The sequence below is a fragment of the Anomalospiza imberbis genome, chromosome 5 (genome assembly GCF_031753505.1).
Source record: "Anomalospiza imberbis isolate Cuckoo-Finch-1a 21T00152 chromosome 5, ASM3175350v1, whole genome shotgun sequence".
Classification (NCBI taxonomy): domain Eukaryota; kingdom Metazoa; phylum Chordata; class Aves; order Passeriformes; family Viduidae; genus Anomalospiza; species Anomalospiza imberbis.
In genome coordinates, this window is record NC_089685.1 from 48,508,283 (window position 1) to 48,523,714 (window position 15,432).

The 15,432-nt window shown below is 38.9% G+C and overlaps 1 protein-coding gene across 3 annotated transcripts in view; it reads left to right on the forward strand.

Moving 5' to 3' along the window:
- Positions 1–15,432, forward strand: part of ANO2 (anoctamin 2) — a 114,594-nt gene that overhangs the window by 42,202 nt on the left and 56,960 nt on the right. For all 3 annotated transcript variants that reach the window (XM_068190573.1, XM_068190574.1, XM_068190575.1), the window contains one exon: positions 6,419–6,502. In XM_068190573.1, coding sequence (XP_068046674.1) covers positions 6,419–6,502 — 84 coding nt within the window. The remainder of the gene's footprint in view (positions 1–6,418; positions 6,503–15,432) is intronic.

The following is a 15,432-nucleotide window of genomic DNA, read 5'->3' on the forward strand; positions in this document are numbered from 1 at the left end:
CTTCCTGAAATTCCTCCACTCAACGTGCCTTGCCACAGAGGTGTGACTGTGTAACCCAATGAAAGAGGTTGGCCTTATCAATCTAGTTCAGAGTGTGTAATAAGGAACATCGCCATCAATAAACCAGGAATAGAGGTGGGAGAATCCATACCCTCTTCTACTTGGTGAAGAAGTACAGATGGACTCCACTTAATGATGTGGGCAGTAGAAGCTCTTGCCTTCCCATGAATCTTCAGAAATTGTATTTCCAGGATGTTTCTGCTTTCATTTATTTGGGTGGAAGAGATTTTCCCACATTTATGCCAATGATCCCATGCAAACTGAAATAGAAATACACTAAAAAAAAAAAGACATTTTTATTATTTCAGCAAGAACTTGGAAGTCAAATGGATAGAGAGTCTGCATTAACTGAAATTCCAAGGAGTATCCACTCATTGGTCTTGATATTGTTCAAATAGTCAAGCTGTTATAGTGTTTTGTTATAACAGGGACGAACTTGGATGTCTCTCTTCCTTATGAACATTTAATTTTAACTTAAAATCCTATGCTCTGTAAAATGTTTGCCAACCATTTTAGTTTATTTGAAAACTAATTCCCCAAGTCTGGTTCTTCCTTTTGCTATTTGATGAGTTTAAATAAACCCCATAATTATTGGACCCTTAAGGGAAGTCTTTGAGGTCACTGTGGATTACTGCTGAATTAAGACAAATTAATAAGGAAGGTAGATTGAGTAAAATATAATTTAAAAAAATTAAAAAGCAAGCTGAGTTGGTGACATTAAATATGTTTACAGCTACATTCCATTCTCACCTAACTTGATCTTGTTTTATTTTCTCTACCATGGTTTCAAAATTAATTTTGTTCTGATCAATTTGATGGCTCCACTTTGTTTTCCACCTTGCAAATGATAGGAGCAGATTCCTTTTTCTGAAGTTTTAATATAATCTTCTAAGCCATAAAGCATAAGATATTTTTGTTTGCTAAAATCCTCAAAGAGGAGGCTCTAATAAAATAACTGCGCAGCCCTCTTGGGAAAAAGGGTCCAGTATTGGTAAAAGGGGAATTTGTAGCTACAATATTTTGACTTGTTTCAAATCTCTCCTTTCTGCATCTTCAAGTTTTTTGTGCCATTGAGATCTTTAGTTTGGATTGTTTTCTCTAGATGCATTATCTCACATTTTTCCCATAACTATTCTAATTTTCCTGTTGGTTCCATGTTTCCAAATATTTAAAAAATTCTTTGTATGCTTTTTATTAACCTTTTTTGGGTTTTATTACTCTTTCCCATGAATCTTCCCTAACCTTCATTAAATTCTTACTAACATTAATTAGTTAATGATCCTTGGTTAGCCCTGTTCTTCTAAACAAATCCTTTCAATGTTATATTTAAGTCCTGTGTTTAAGGAGGATGAGAGTTTCATTAGGATAGTGGAGAAGGAATGCTGAAGAATTAATGTTATCCCTCAGCTCTTTGGGGAAACTGTTTAGTACCAGTTATTGCTCCACTAAAAGATTACACATGAAGGTACACTTCAAACATGTTTAAAGTTGTAAACTGTAAGAACAAAGTCAGATGAAAAATTCTTTGCTTTCCACGAAGTTGGTAAAGGTATGTGGTTACATTTTTTCACTCTCAGTGATGTGTGTGATCCAGTGATGTGCCAGAATATCCTGGACCTTCAGTACATTTTCCTCTTTTATTTCTCTTCTACCAGACATATCAACCTGCTTTCATTTACTTTCATTGATCCCCTTTCCACTGTAATTACCTACTCTGTCCTTTCTAGAACTGAATTTTCTCCAAGACTCATAACTGTTTGACTTTTTAATTTATAGTCTTGATTCCTTGGGGTGTTGGGATGGGGCCACTCAAAGGCTGAGTCACTTGGGGTGGCACAAGTTCTTCCCTCCCCTGGGTTCAGAGAGGTTAAATCTGGCTTTATCCAGCACTACTCTACTAGGAACAGGGACCACCTCGAGGTCTTTCTTTGTTCCTCTCCTCCTTTCCAGTGACTGAGGAGATCCAGGTAGGTAAGCAGGGTTTCCCAGGGATGTGCCCCTTGGAGAACACACAAGATGTGGAATCAGGTGCTGTTTACAGGGGCCTGGAGTGACAGGACAAAGGGGAATGGTTTCACACTGACAGAGAGCAGGTTTAGATTGGATATCAGAAGAAATTCTTCCCTGTGAGGGTGGTGACGCCCTGACACAGGTTTTCCAGAGAAGCTGTGGCTGCCCCTTCCCTGGAAAGTCAGGTTGGATGGGGCACCCTAGTCTAGTAGAAAGTGTCCCCGCCCATGGCAAGGGGTTGGAATGGGATGATCTTAAAGGTTGTTTCCAACCCAGACCATTCTGTGATTCTACAATTTACACCAATCCACTCATCAGTTCTTGCTCAGTGAAAGCAAACAAAGGCATAAAATCTCTCTCTCTGTCTGGCAAATACAATCCCATAATAGAACCTTTTAGTTTCTCTTTATGAATTCTGTTTTATGTTGCTCTAGAATAGCTTTAATAAATGAGTTTTCTGTATACTTGCTCAGTAGCTTTTAACACCCCTAAGCTTGTATTCATGCTATATGACTTATTCAAACTTTTGCTTTAATTTTTCATTTATCAGAGTTATTTTGAAAGTAATCTGGACTAAAAAGATTGTGATCATCTACCAGTGACCCCGTCCTGTCATATAAAACTATTTTTCCTTTACAAACATCCCATTAATCGGGCAGTCTAAACAGATCCTTGGTGTGAATGAAAATGTCTTTCCTAGACTACTCATCCCTGTGTCTTATATAACCATCATAAGAAACAGAGGGTTTAAGTCCTTGATTTCTAATAATTAACCCTTTTGCAGCAGAGAACAACTGGGCTCTCTGTTCTGCTCATTCCACATTTCCATCTTGCTTTGGGGCAGCAGCTGGGTCATTCCAATTTTTATTTGTGTAAACCTTCCTTCCCATCAGTGTGAACTGCTTAGCTGCTCTGCTTGTGTTCAGGATGTTAGCATAAGGATGTGCAAGGAATTTGGAGTAGGTCTTTGCCTTTACTTAGAGTATATGGCTTATTTTTTTTTGATAACTCCTTTGATCTGTCAAATATGGGATAGTTGCTACGGTTCTAATTTTTTTTTTTTTAAATACATTCCATGTGTTTGTCATGCATGTTTGTAAAATTTAATTATCATGTTCTTTCTAAATCAAAGGGAAATTAAGGAGAGATGGGTTCACGTTATTTAGTCTTATCAAACTGGATCATTATCTATAGAGGCTTAATTTGATGGATAGTGGATACACATGTGTATGTTTGAGGCAAATCCTGGAGCCCGCTCTCAGGGAAAATTCCCACTGTCAACATGAGTTTTGCCGGAGTAGAAATTTCATGTTTTGGCTCCTTGTTTTCAGAATGGGAATTATTGTTTTCTACTCGGAGCACTCATTTGGCCTCACCGTACCTTGGCTCACACATTTTTCAATAAGTGTCTGGCAGCTGTACTGGCAAACTTCCAGCATCCTGGGATTCAGATCTATACCTACATGGACATTTGGCCTTTGTGAAGTCATCACAACTATTTCTAGCTTGTTGTCCTAAGTGTATAACTCTTCCCATTTTCAGACAAAGAATTGATTCTGAACCACACTCTTTTTACAGCTGAGTGGAATTGTCCCTTCACATCCACAGATGCATGGGTCAAACATCCCTCAGTCTGGACTGTAAAGAAATATTTTGTGCAACATACTCATAAAAGGAATATATACAAAATGCATTCCAGGAGCTCTGTGGTCTGTTCAGGCAAGGGTAAGATGACTTGGCAAATTCAACAAAGACTGATCAACTGCCATTCCAGTCCAGGTGTAGGTGCATGAGAGGCAGTTAAAGGGATACTGGAATGTCTTACTAGGGAAGTTAAAGATAACATGGCCAAATTTGAACAGAATATGCACTCAGAGCAAAATTGTCAATAGCAAAAATTAATTTAGCATACAATGTTTTGCTTGGCATTTATTTTCTTTATTTCACCTAGTTCTCATTCATATCAGTTTTCAAAAGTTGCTCTGACCTCTGGAGACTGTCCCTCATGTCCCAGAATGCTTTGCTTAACAGAAAGTAAGAGAAAAAAAGGAAGAGGACGAATTCAGGTCTCCAGTAGCATAGTTTATTTAGATCTCCTCAGTTTCTTACAACTTCATTTATCTCCTTTCCCTGCTGTGATCAAGCTGTCTCCTCTCATGTAGCCATCCATGCCAGATATCTTCATCCTTTCTTCATTTAAGTCTAAAGATGTTTGTCACATCCAATCTCTGAATCTTTATGTAAGGAAGAATGGTAGCAAATGCAAATCAACAGAAGCCAGTAAAAATTTAAGAAGCATCAGGACACAGGTGTTGACTCCAGTAACTTTAAATGCTTATTGTTGTATCTTTCTCTGTCCCTTTCTCATCCTGCTTACCACCATTTTTGCTACTGATCAGCTTTATTAATGTTAGAGTTTACCTGTGCCTCACTATTTCTTGGAGTTCCACATGTTGTCCAGAGGAGGGACAGGAAGATGATCAGAGGGATGGAGAACCTCTCTTACAAGAAAAGGCTGTTAAGAATTGGGATTGTTCAGCCTGGAGAAGAAAAGGCTTTGGGGTGTCCTCATTGTGGCTTTGCAGTGCCTGAAGGGAGCCCACAGGAAGGATGGAGAGAGACTCTTGACAAGGGCCTGGACTGACAGGACAAGAGGCAATGGCTTCACACTGACAGGGAGCAGGTTTAGATTGGATATCAGGAAGACACTGCTTCCTGTGAGGGTGGTGAGGCCCTGGTACAGGTTGTCCAGAGGAGCTGTGGCTGCCCCATCCCTGGCAGTGTTCGAGGCCAGGCTGGATGGGGCTCTGAGCAACCTCGTGTAGATACCCAGAAGAGAAGTGTCTACCGAGTGTGTCTCAAACACTGATACTGGGATAGCCACGGACCAACAAAGAATTCTTGGTAGACACAGGCAAGGGTTGTTGGTACCAGCATGCCAGGAGGAAGAACAAAATGTGACTGGTGAAGGGGCACATATGGAGGTAGTGCAGCACTTTTCTGGGGCAAACATCTTGGTCTAGTCCACAGAAGCACAACCAAAAAAGTGCGGGAATGAGGCCAAGAAGTGGGCATGGGCTGTAGAGGGGATCAAGACCATCCAAGACCTGTGAAAGCTCCTGGCCCATTTCCAGAAAGGTCTGAAAGGGTGGAGGGTTCAAGATAACCTATTTGTGTGGAAAGCAAGAAACTTATCTTCAGGTGAGAAACCCATCCCTAAAAGGGAAACGCCCAGCCTGCCTAGGTGGCAACCCTCAGGATCTTGGACACCCCATCACCCCATCAGGGATCAACACTGGAATTGGGGCTGCTCATCTCTTTCTCTCTCTCTTATTAATCTCCTTTTCTCTCTTCCCTTTAATCTCATTCTTTTATCCGAAGTCCACTGCCATATTCTTTTATAGTAGGTTAGGGACTACATACCAGTTTCCATGCCAAATGTGTAATTAATAATTAAATCTTTCTGATTGTTTGCAAGACCCTGTGACTTTTGCCATTCCTTACAACCAAAAATATTTACATATCACAGTGGCAGGTATCCCTGCCCATGGCAGGGGGGTTGGAACGAGATGTAAAGACCCTTCCAACCCAGACTATTCCAAGAATCCATGATTTAAATGATACTTTATCACATACCTTTGAATGCGTTATGAAAACCTCACTATCAGGATAAAAAAAAAATAGTTTGGAGGTCTCACTGCATTTATATTCTCACATGCAACAGAGAATGGTGAGGGTTGTGTCTGCTGTGGTGAAAATGTCACAGGTACAGAAGGTGAATACCACTTGTATCTCTCAAGGAATTCTGGTGAAGTTCCATGTAGGGCCCATTCTATTGCTCATGAGTATTTATTAATTTAAAATGGTTTTTGTTCTCTTCATGACTATCAGATTAATTAAAAAATGTTAATAACCCATTATTTTAGATGGGGCTGATATGCAAGGGTTCTAATTATAGTAAAGAGAGATTATATGATCAGTGCTGTAGGAATAGCCTTTTTTTGTGGGAGATGTCAATCCAAATTCCAGTTCTGAATGACTTCAGAACTTGGTGGGAATGAGGAGATGCATGATATTTTTCTTTTTTGTGAGCTGCTCACTTGAAAAGCCTGGTAAATTTTTGTCACCTTGTTTAATTTATGCTCTGATTTGGGAAAGAAAAATATATTTTGCAAGGGCACATGGAAAAGTTATTGGTTAGGGAAGCTGGGCCAGATCTGACAGCCTAGTCCAAAAGCTGTGTGGAGTTGAATCATCTTGATGGTTTTGTTTGTGAATGTGACCAAAAATTTTTTGGATTTTCTCTTAATCATAATCACGTTTGTTTGTTTGTTTTTGTCTTTTTCAGGAGCATCCCAGACCAGAGTATGAAACCAAACTGCTGCAGAAAAAGCTGAAAAATAAAAACATCACAACAGAAAGTACAAATGAGGTGAGATGCAGCTTCCTCTTTTCATTTATGTGGGATTTGTGTTTTGTTATGTTGTGATTATATTTTTGTCTGTCTCTCAGTGGTTGCAAAAGGCACTTTTTGGTGCTCTAAATTAGTCTTTTGAGCTGGTTGGTGGTGGTGTGGTGAAATGCAGGCCTGCAGTGCCATTGCAGGGCTTTGAAGTCATGTCTTTCAAAGTAAAGCAATTTGCATAGAAATGGGGTTGACAGGTGGTTCAGGATCTAATCTGTAGAGTAGTGCCTGATTCCCAAGATAATCATCACAGAATTCTTATAGCAATCCCTCATCCCTCAGAATGACAGTACTTTCTGCATAATGAAGAAAGCAGCTTTTATTATGGTGATTTCATTTCCAAAGGTAACCTTGGTGTTTTTAGTGCTGCTGCAGTTAGACAATTGTGAAGTTTTAATAGCATTTCCAGGAAAATGGAAAAATAGTCAGTAGATCATTTTCAGTCTGAAGCGGGTTCAGGATTTTTATGGCTATTTCAAACTTTTTTGAACAAAGCCTTTTTTATCAATCTCCTCTTGTAAATTGTTGACTGAGGTCTATTTTCTAAACATTCACAAATTATGTAGTCTTGGTCCATTAGGCTTGGTTAACCACTACTCATTCCCTGCATTCCACGTGTGCCAGAAAAGTCAGTACATTCCAATATCATGTTCAGCTTCCAGTGAGAAAAAAAAAAAAGTAAATTTGCTTACAGGTTGAGAATCAGTATCCAAAGGAGAGAATTTTCAGGTTTTCAGGTTTGGTCCAAGAAATTTAGCTTGTGGAAGAACTTAATTATCCCTTTCTTCTGCTGACCGCTGGTGTAAAGTGTTTCCAGGGAATCTTTCATTTCAGTGAGTGTGCCTGCTACCTGTTGTGCCCAACCAAACTCCACAGAAGATCATGGAAAGATTCTCAATTATTTTAGTGTGCTTTTGATCTTGCCCAATAAGCAGAGACTCACAGAGCACTGTGGAGTCTTACACGTTGTACAGCTCTCTTGGCCTTCCAAGTGAGGAATCAGGGACTGTAAAAGTCCAATAAAATAGTTGCTCTTCAGCTTTTTTTTTTTTTTTTGGCTTAAAGTAAATGGGAACTGGAAACAAGTCAGCCATTGATGCTGTAGAATATAATGATTATCTAGCTTATATGAGATACAGAATTAATTATAAATTAAACATTAATTTAAGGTAAAACAAAAAAGAAATAGAAAAAGCACCAAACAAAAAACCCCCAAAACACCAACCAAATGAGAAAACTCCACACCAAAATCCCAAAAATAACCCAAGAAGAAATGTTCAGTGAATAGGTGGAAAACAAGGAACACTGTAAAGATCCAGCACTACAAAAGTAGGAAAAGCTTCTTTCAGACATCAAGAATGAAAAGGCTAACATGGAATATTTTTTGTCAAATTGCTTTATGTGCCAATGTGGATAGAAAAATTACTGAATTTCTGAATTAAGTGTTCCCCAAATTACTGAAATATATTCCAAGCAACTAAGCAATTTTCCATCAGTGAACATCCTGGCTTACTAATTTTGTCCAGCAAACGACACATTAGTCTGGGTTTGGGAGATGTGATGCTCATGCCTTTGTACATCAGTGTCTTATGAAATGATGAGATCAACAGATGTTGATGTGAGAACTGAAGAAGAGGAAAAAACCTAAACATAACCGTTCAATTAAACTGTCCTAATTGTGGAAATGCACCATCACAGGTTGCTTTGGAAGACCCTTAGAGTGATGAGTATTTAAAAGTGATGAGTATTTAAGATTGCAATAATTATTTAGCCTTATTTTTAGAGATTTCAACCTTTTCTTTTTGCAAGACCATAAGCTCAGGAGATTTTGTGTGGCAGGTTAATATTAGGGCACAGGTTTCTGTGAGGTCTCTGGCTCAGTATTTGTCTTATTGGGTGGAAGCCAGGGTACAGAACTTTGTCTTATTATTAGGGGAGATCTAGTGGCTGGAGAGGCTTCAAAGTAGAGATGTCTCTGTAGTTAAAGATTCAATCCTCCTAATTTCTTGGTTTTGTATGAATTCACAGATGTCTGTGAGGTCTCTATCTCTTCATGTTTTGGTTGACGGTCTAATGTCATGGCATAAGTCTCTGTGAAGTTTTATCCTGAATATTTTTAGCTAACTAGTGCAAATTAAAGGCATATCTTTTTTTGTGTGGCTGGTCAACAACTGTAGTGAGCTGCATTAATATCAAAGGACTGGCTCTGGTGCTGCTGCCTAAAACTTCTCATTACTTATTTAATATGAAGTCAGAAGTCTTCAATTCAGCAGCTGTGGCTTGTTGGGATAGAAATGATGCCAAAGGGTGGCTATTGTGAGAATACTGGCCTGGAGCTTAGTTAAAGGCATCTATTTCTATAAAATTACTGGCTTGTTGCCAGTATGTTAATTCCTCTGTTCCAGTGAGGAAGTGACTGGTTTTATGGCAAGAAGCAGCTTTTATGTGCAAAGCTCTGTGTACAGTGCATTTTTTTCCCTTGCCTTACTCCAACAGGAGTTCTTGTGAAGCTAATTGGGTTATTTTTGCAATGAAGGGACAGGAGTTTGTTTAGGGGCTGCTTTTGTGATTGTATGAGAAAGGTGACACCACTTACATCCTCTCTTAAATGATAACTTGGGAATACACGTTCAGAGGAAACCAGCTCACAGTTTTCCCTCTCTGCTGTTCAAGTCATTAACTTTAATGAGTGTGGAAGATGCCCAGCACCTGTCAGGGCCAGTAAACACATGAGTCACTCTACCCAGGCAGCAAATTCCAAATCAGCCTGACGAGCCTGGCAAGACTAAGTATGACACATCTAATCTATTACTTGCCCAGTGGGGTTTGTGTTCTAGAATACAGCTCTCATACAAAACACCACTTGGATGTGTTTCCACTACTCGAATATGCAAAGAACAAAATTTCACTCTCTGCCACCCTGTTCAGGCTGTTCAAATAAATATTTAATTGGTTATTTGGAGAGTGAGGAAGGAACTGTGAGGACTTGGAGAGCTTCACAAAAGACTGGTGAACAATAACACCCCAAGGTTCTATTATTTCAGGAGAGAATTCATTTACAGCTAAAGGAGTTGAAACATTTGTGCAAAATGCCTCAGGTTAAGTAGCATAAGATAAACAGACAGTCCTAATGAATTACAACATTGATTTTAGAAAATGACAAGTTCTAAGGGACTGATTTGGGAAATCTGGAATGACCTGTCTTGTAGTCAGTACTACTATTTAATTCTTTATGGTCACGTGCTATTTACTAGGATGTGCAGTGGTAGCACAAGGGGGAATGACTTAGACCTGACAGAGAGCAGGTTAAAATTAAATATTAGGATGAAATTGTTCCCTGTGAGGGTGGTGAGGCCCTGGCACAGATTGTCCAGAGAAGCTGTGGCTGCCCCATCCCTGGAAGTGTCCAGGGCCAGGTTGGATGGGCCTCTAAGCAGCCTGGGGTAGTGGAAGGTGTCCCTGCCCATGGCAGGGGTTTGGAACTGACTGATCTTCAAGGTCCCTTCCATTCAAACCATTCTATGATTCTATAATTCTCTGATATAAAAACTTGCCATATATAGCTCCATTCATATACATCAAAGCCATTTTTGTCCTTGCAGCAGAGATGAAGGATTACACACACGTGTATGAATTCTTCTGTCTGATAATACATACATGCAAACACTGAAGATGCAAGCTTTGTAATGAAGCAATTAATGGTATATTTTGTTTTTCTTAAATGAACTATAACACAGAAGATGCGGATAGAAATATTTAATGTTTACTGTATGTGCAGGATGTTAACTGGAAATGTGGTGGATATTTGCAATCTTCTGAGAAGTTCTTTTCTCTCTGCAGTAGTGGAATCCTCAATGGAATTACACAGAGGTCAGGAAATGAAAATTGGTCTTGTGCCTGAAAACATGCAGATGGGGCTAGATCCAACTCTCACTGGAGCTGATGGAAAGCCTTCCAGTCATTTCTGTGAGAGATGGATCAGGCCGTGACTCTTTTTCATTAAATGTTCAGCTGATCTGGCAAACATGATTCAATATGATGTGTAGATGTGTGTATATATATAAGTGTGTGTTTGTTCTTATCTTTCATATTTGGCAGGAAAGTGAATAACTCATTCTACATATTTCTCAAGGAAAATTTTCTTTATAGAAAAAAAAGGGGTTGTCTCTTGGCTTGTGTCCCGGCTGGGTGCAAACCCTAGCAGTAATAGATTCTGGCATTCTGTCTTTCCTTTAAGTAATTTTAAATATGATATTAGCAGAATCAATTATTCAGATAGTTAATTCAGCTGGTAATTGAAACAAAAAAGAAATATTTCTTTCTGAACCATCATTTCAGTTAACAACTGAATTAAAGCAAGCTGGTTTGAAGAGGAGAGTTTCTGGTGTAAAGGATGATGCAGATAAATATGAAGTAGAATTGTACACTGCTAATACTTTACATATCTATTTTTAAAATTTCAACATTGCAAAACATGAAATAAAAATTCTTGCTAGAATTTGATTCCTTACCAGTCTTCCATAAGCAAATTTCCCACAAGGACTAAAAACTGTTTCCGATACTGGACCCCATCTCTTCATTAAGCAAGTCCTTGATAAGATTAACTAAAGAAAAAAAAAACTTTTATTATTGTGTATATTAGCTGAAACTCTGTAGAAGAAACCAAGATAATTGGTCACAAATACCAGTTTGAACAATCAGAATTATAAAAGAATTTTAAATATACTCACAGTTCTTTAACCCCTAATATTTTAGCATTTATTGAACCATATTATTAGTATCATAAACCCATCAATTTGATACAATATTTCTTAAACTGTCCAGTGTCTTCCTGGACTCTTTCATGTCTTTACTTTGAGAAATATCTTTCTAAGCATATGGGATACTAAGATGAATATATAATAAATTAATTTTTTTCCTTTTCAACGTACTTCTTGCATCATTAACTTTTGATGACTGAATAAAAATAAAAGAATAGCTGAAGATGAATGAGGACACATGATTATAGTCTTACACAGAGATTTCATCCTCTTTTTTTGTACCTGTATTTGTTATAATTCTGCTTCTTTTAATGTTTATTTGAATTCTAGGTTATGGAAGTTTCATACCAGAGTATTCATAAGGAGAATTTATGGAGGATTTCAGGATTTTATGTAGTCCAAATAACTACTCCTGTTGAAAGGTGTGATCTCAAACCATGTTACTCAGGACAGTACCCAGTCAGATTATGGAAATCTCCAAAGATGGAGATGGCAACATCTTTCTGGACATGCTGACTGTCCTCATTGTGTGAAAGCTTCTCATTATATCCAGCCTAAACCTCTCTGCTTTCAGTTTAAGACCATTGTCTCTTGTACTTCCAGCATTAAACATGGTGAAGAGCCTGGCCCTGTCTTTTGATGGGGTCCTTAACTGTGATGAGCAAGCCTTGTTCCTCAGTTTCTCTTCCTTAGACACATTCTCTGCCCTTGACTTACATAAGTAGTGCCATTAATGTTTTCTCCTGGAAGGCCCAAAACAGTATTTTAGATACAGGCTAATGAGTGCTGAAAAACTGAGGTAATCACTTCCCTGGACCCATTCATTGGCACAGCCCAGGTGCTGTTGGACTTTGCTACCAGGGCACACTCCTGGCTCTTGTTCATCTTGTTTTCTGCAGACACCAAAGGGTCTTTTCACTAGAGTCAGTTCTCTTCCAAGGAGTTTTCTGTTTCAAAAGCATTTGCTCTTGATGAAGTTCAGGAGGTTATTAGAGATCTGTTCCTTCAGTCAGTCCAGTTCTCTCTGGATGGCAGCTGCATGCTTAAGAAAACTGACCATCTCTTGATCCCACCCCAGTCATCGTTCAGGAGCAAGCATTCTATCACCTTCTCCTGGTCCCTTCTGTAAAGCAGGGTGGTTTTAGAATGACCACAGCAGAACTCCAGCTGTTGCAGGTTTCCAGGCACACTTATTGACTAACACCCTCTGAGCAAACCATGGAACTCACCTTTTGCTGAAGTCAAGGCAAATGGCATGGACAAGTCTCTTCTTGCCCACAGGTCCAGTCATTTTCCTCACAGATAGCAGCCAGGTTGGTGCAGGAAATGATTCACCCTTGGTAAATCTAGAATGACTCTTCACAAATACTGACTTCTCCTTATGTGTTTAGAATGGGTTTCTTCACTTTTCAAGATACCAAAGTGAGACTTATTATGATTCCTTAATTATTCCTATGTTCTTTCTGTGAGGATGGATACAAGATTGTTCTTTCTCCTGTTGTCAAGGCCCTTCTTTCATCTTGGTATCCTTACAGAGATGACAGAGATCAACTTGCAATGACATCAGCCTGTTCATCTATCTTCCGTTCTTTTTCTTCAAAGTTATAAGTAAATGAAATCAAATGAAATCACTGCTTGTCTTTCCCAAAGGAATAATTGTGGTGGGTTTTTTTTTTTTTCTTTTTTTTTTTTTTTTTTTTGCCTAGGCAGCTAAAAGATATTAAATTAGGAATACTGGATACTTTTTTATTCAACTTTTGGAGGCTGAACAGTGCAGATGAGAGCAAGGATTTTAGGCAAATGGTGTCCTAAACTTGTGAGATTCTTTCTGCTAAAAAATAATTATGAACAAAAATAGTGGTCTTTGTTGGAAGACTGTTTTGAACCTAGAAACAAGAGGAGGCAGGGCTGCTATTTACTGCTCCTATTTGTGTAACTTGTTAAGATTTTGGCTGAAGGAAGCATTCTCTCGAGGGCGGTGCTATAGCTTGCACTGTTTAATTGTGGGACTCCAACCCAAGCATATGATTAAATTTAAGCACAGGCTTCAGTGTCCTGGATATGGATACAATTAAGTGCTTTTTCTGAATCGTGGCCTAAGCTACTTATTGACAGCATTCAAGATGATGCAGGTCACTTTCCTATTAAACAGGGTGGAAAGACTAATTTCTACAGGTTGTATTCATCAGTACTTGAAATTAAGAGGAGTTCTGCCTGAGTAAGTGATAAAGTCCTTAAGTCTGCAGTTACTGACTTGCATTGCACCCTGTCAAAGACTGTCATAACAGGTTGGAGGGCCACAGCAAATATTCAGGCTGACAAATCTCCAGAAGTCTGATGGGTTTTGATTTAATGTACTAGAAAAACTAGTAAGAAAAAAACTAGAGTATTCTCCCTGTCCTGTGAGCTGGTGACAAACCCCTGTATCTTTGAGTATATTTTTTACCTTTTGTCAAGCATGTTTATAGGGTAAATTTCATGCTATTTAGCACCTACAGAAACCCAGATTTGGGACAAAATTTACAGAAATTGGCTGTGGAAACAACAGTCAGTTAAGTTAGTTGCCAAGAATTTTTTATTTGCATACTGAAATCCTGTCTGCAATTTTAAAGCAATAAACTGCATTTACATTCAGTTCCTTTGGGCGTCCATCCCACAAAGATTGAAATTCCACAAACTCCAAGCTTAAAGAGCTAAGAAATTCAGTTTGAAGTGCTCAGTTTTTGATTGAGAAACACTTGTCTGCTGATCTGCTGATTTTTGTGTTTCACTTGATTTAGGGATATGATGGCATTGTTTTTAAAAGCCCCTACACGCTGTGGTATTTCATGTAGAAAATAAACTTGACACCAAGGGGATCAGAGGGATGGAGCAGTTCTGTTGTGAGGAAAGGCTGGGAGAGTAGAAATTGCTCAGCCTGGAGAAGGTTTTGGGCTGACCTCATTGCGGCTTTGCAGTGCCTGAAGGGAACCCACAGGAAAGATGGAGAGAGACTCTGGACAAGGGCCTGGAGTGACAGGACAAGGGGGAATGGGTTCACACTGACAGAGAGCAGGGTTAAATTGGATATTGGGAAGGAATTCTTCCCTGTGAGGGTGGAGAGGCCCTGGCACAGGCTGCCCAGAGAAGCTGGGGCTGCCCCATCCCTGGCAGTGTTCCAGGCCAGGCTGGATGGGGCTGTGAGCAGTCTGGTCTGGCAAAAAGTGTCCCTGCCCATGGCAGGGATTTGGAATGAGATTAAGATTTAAGGTCCCTTCCAACTCAAACTGTCCTATGACTGTAATTTGTGATTAATTCTGTGATTGTAATTTGCCCAGATATTTTGTGGAGTCTCCAGAGGCCTGAGAAACCTGCTCTCAGTGACCCTGCTCTAAGCAGGAGAGTGAACTAAGGTGATCTCCAGAGGTCCTTTCAACTCCAGTTGTGCAATTATTTGAAATGCAGGAAAGAAATGATTCAAACAAGTGCAGACAAATTGGTTTGACCACAATAGGCGTATTTTGAAAGAAAACATAATTTGAGCCTTACTAGAAGTACTTGAGCAATGGGATGAAATGTAACTTGGGTTTACTAAAGGCAGATTAATAACCATGTCATCTAAACTTGTGTGTTTGATTAATGGTATAATGGATTCCCTATGAAAGGGAAATGTAGTATACTTCAGTCAACCACTTCTTAAACTTATCTTGGCTCGATTCGAATGTGTGAAAGTAGTGTTAGTTCTTACACCAAATTAACGTATAGTGTTTATGTAAATGGTATTATTTCTTTTATCTAGGAATGTGAGCAATATTTTGTTATGTTTTCATTATGTCTGGAACTAAGTTAATTTTGTGAAGGGTAATACTGGACTTTAAACTAGGCTTTAGGGTTTTACTAGCTAACACAGTCTCTTAAGGCACTTAAAATATATTTCTACTTACTTAAAACTAAAACTTACACTTTTATTTCATGTCTGTGTGGCTTAATATATTTAATTTTTGTAAATGTTCTAATTCAATCCCTGTATTCTTTTCTCTCTCTGAGGGACTCAGAGAAGTTTCTGTTTTATGTATTCCAACATCAGCTTAAGAGGTGGCATGTTCCTCCTGCAGTCTCAGAGGGTCTGTGTTTGGCCTGCTTTTAGGGAGGAATGCT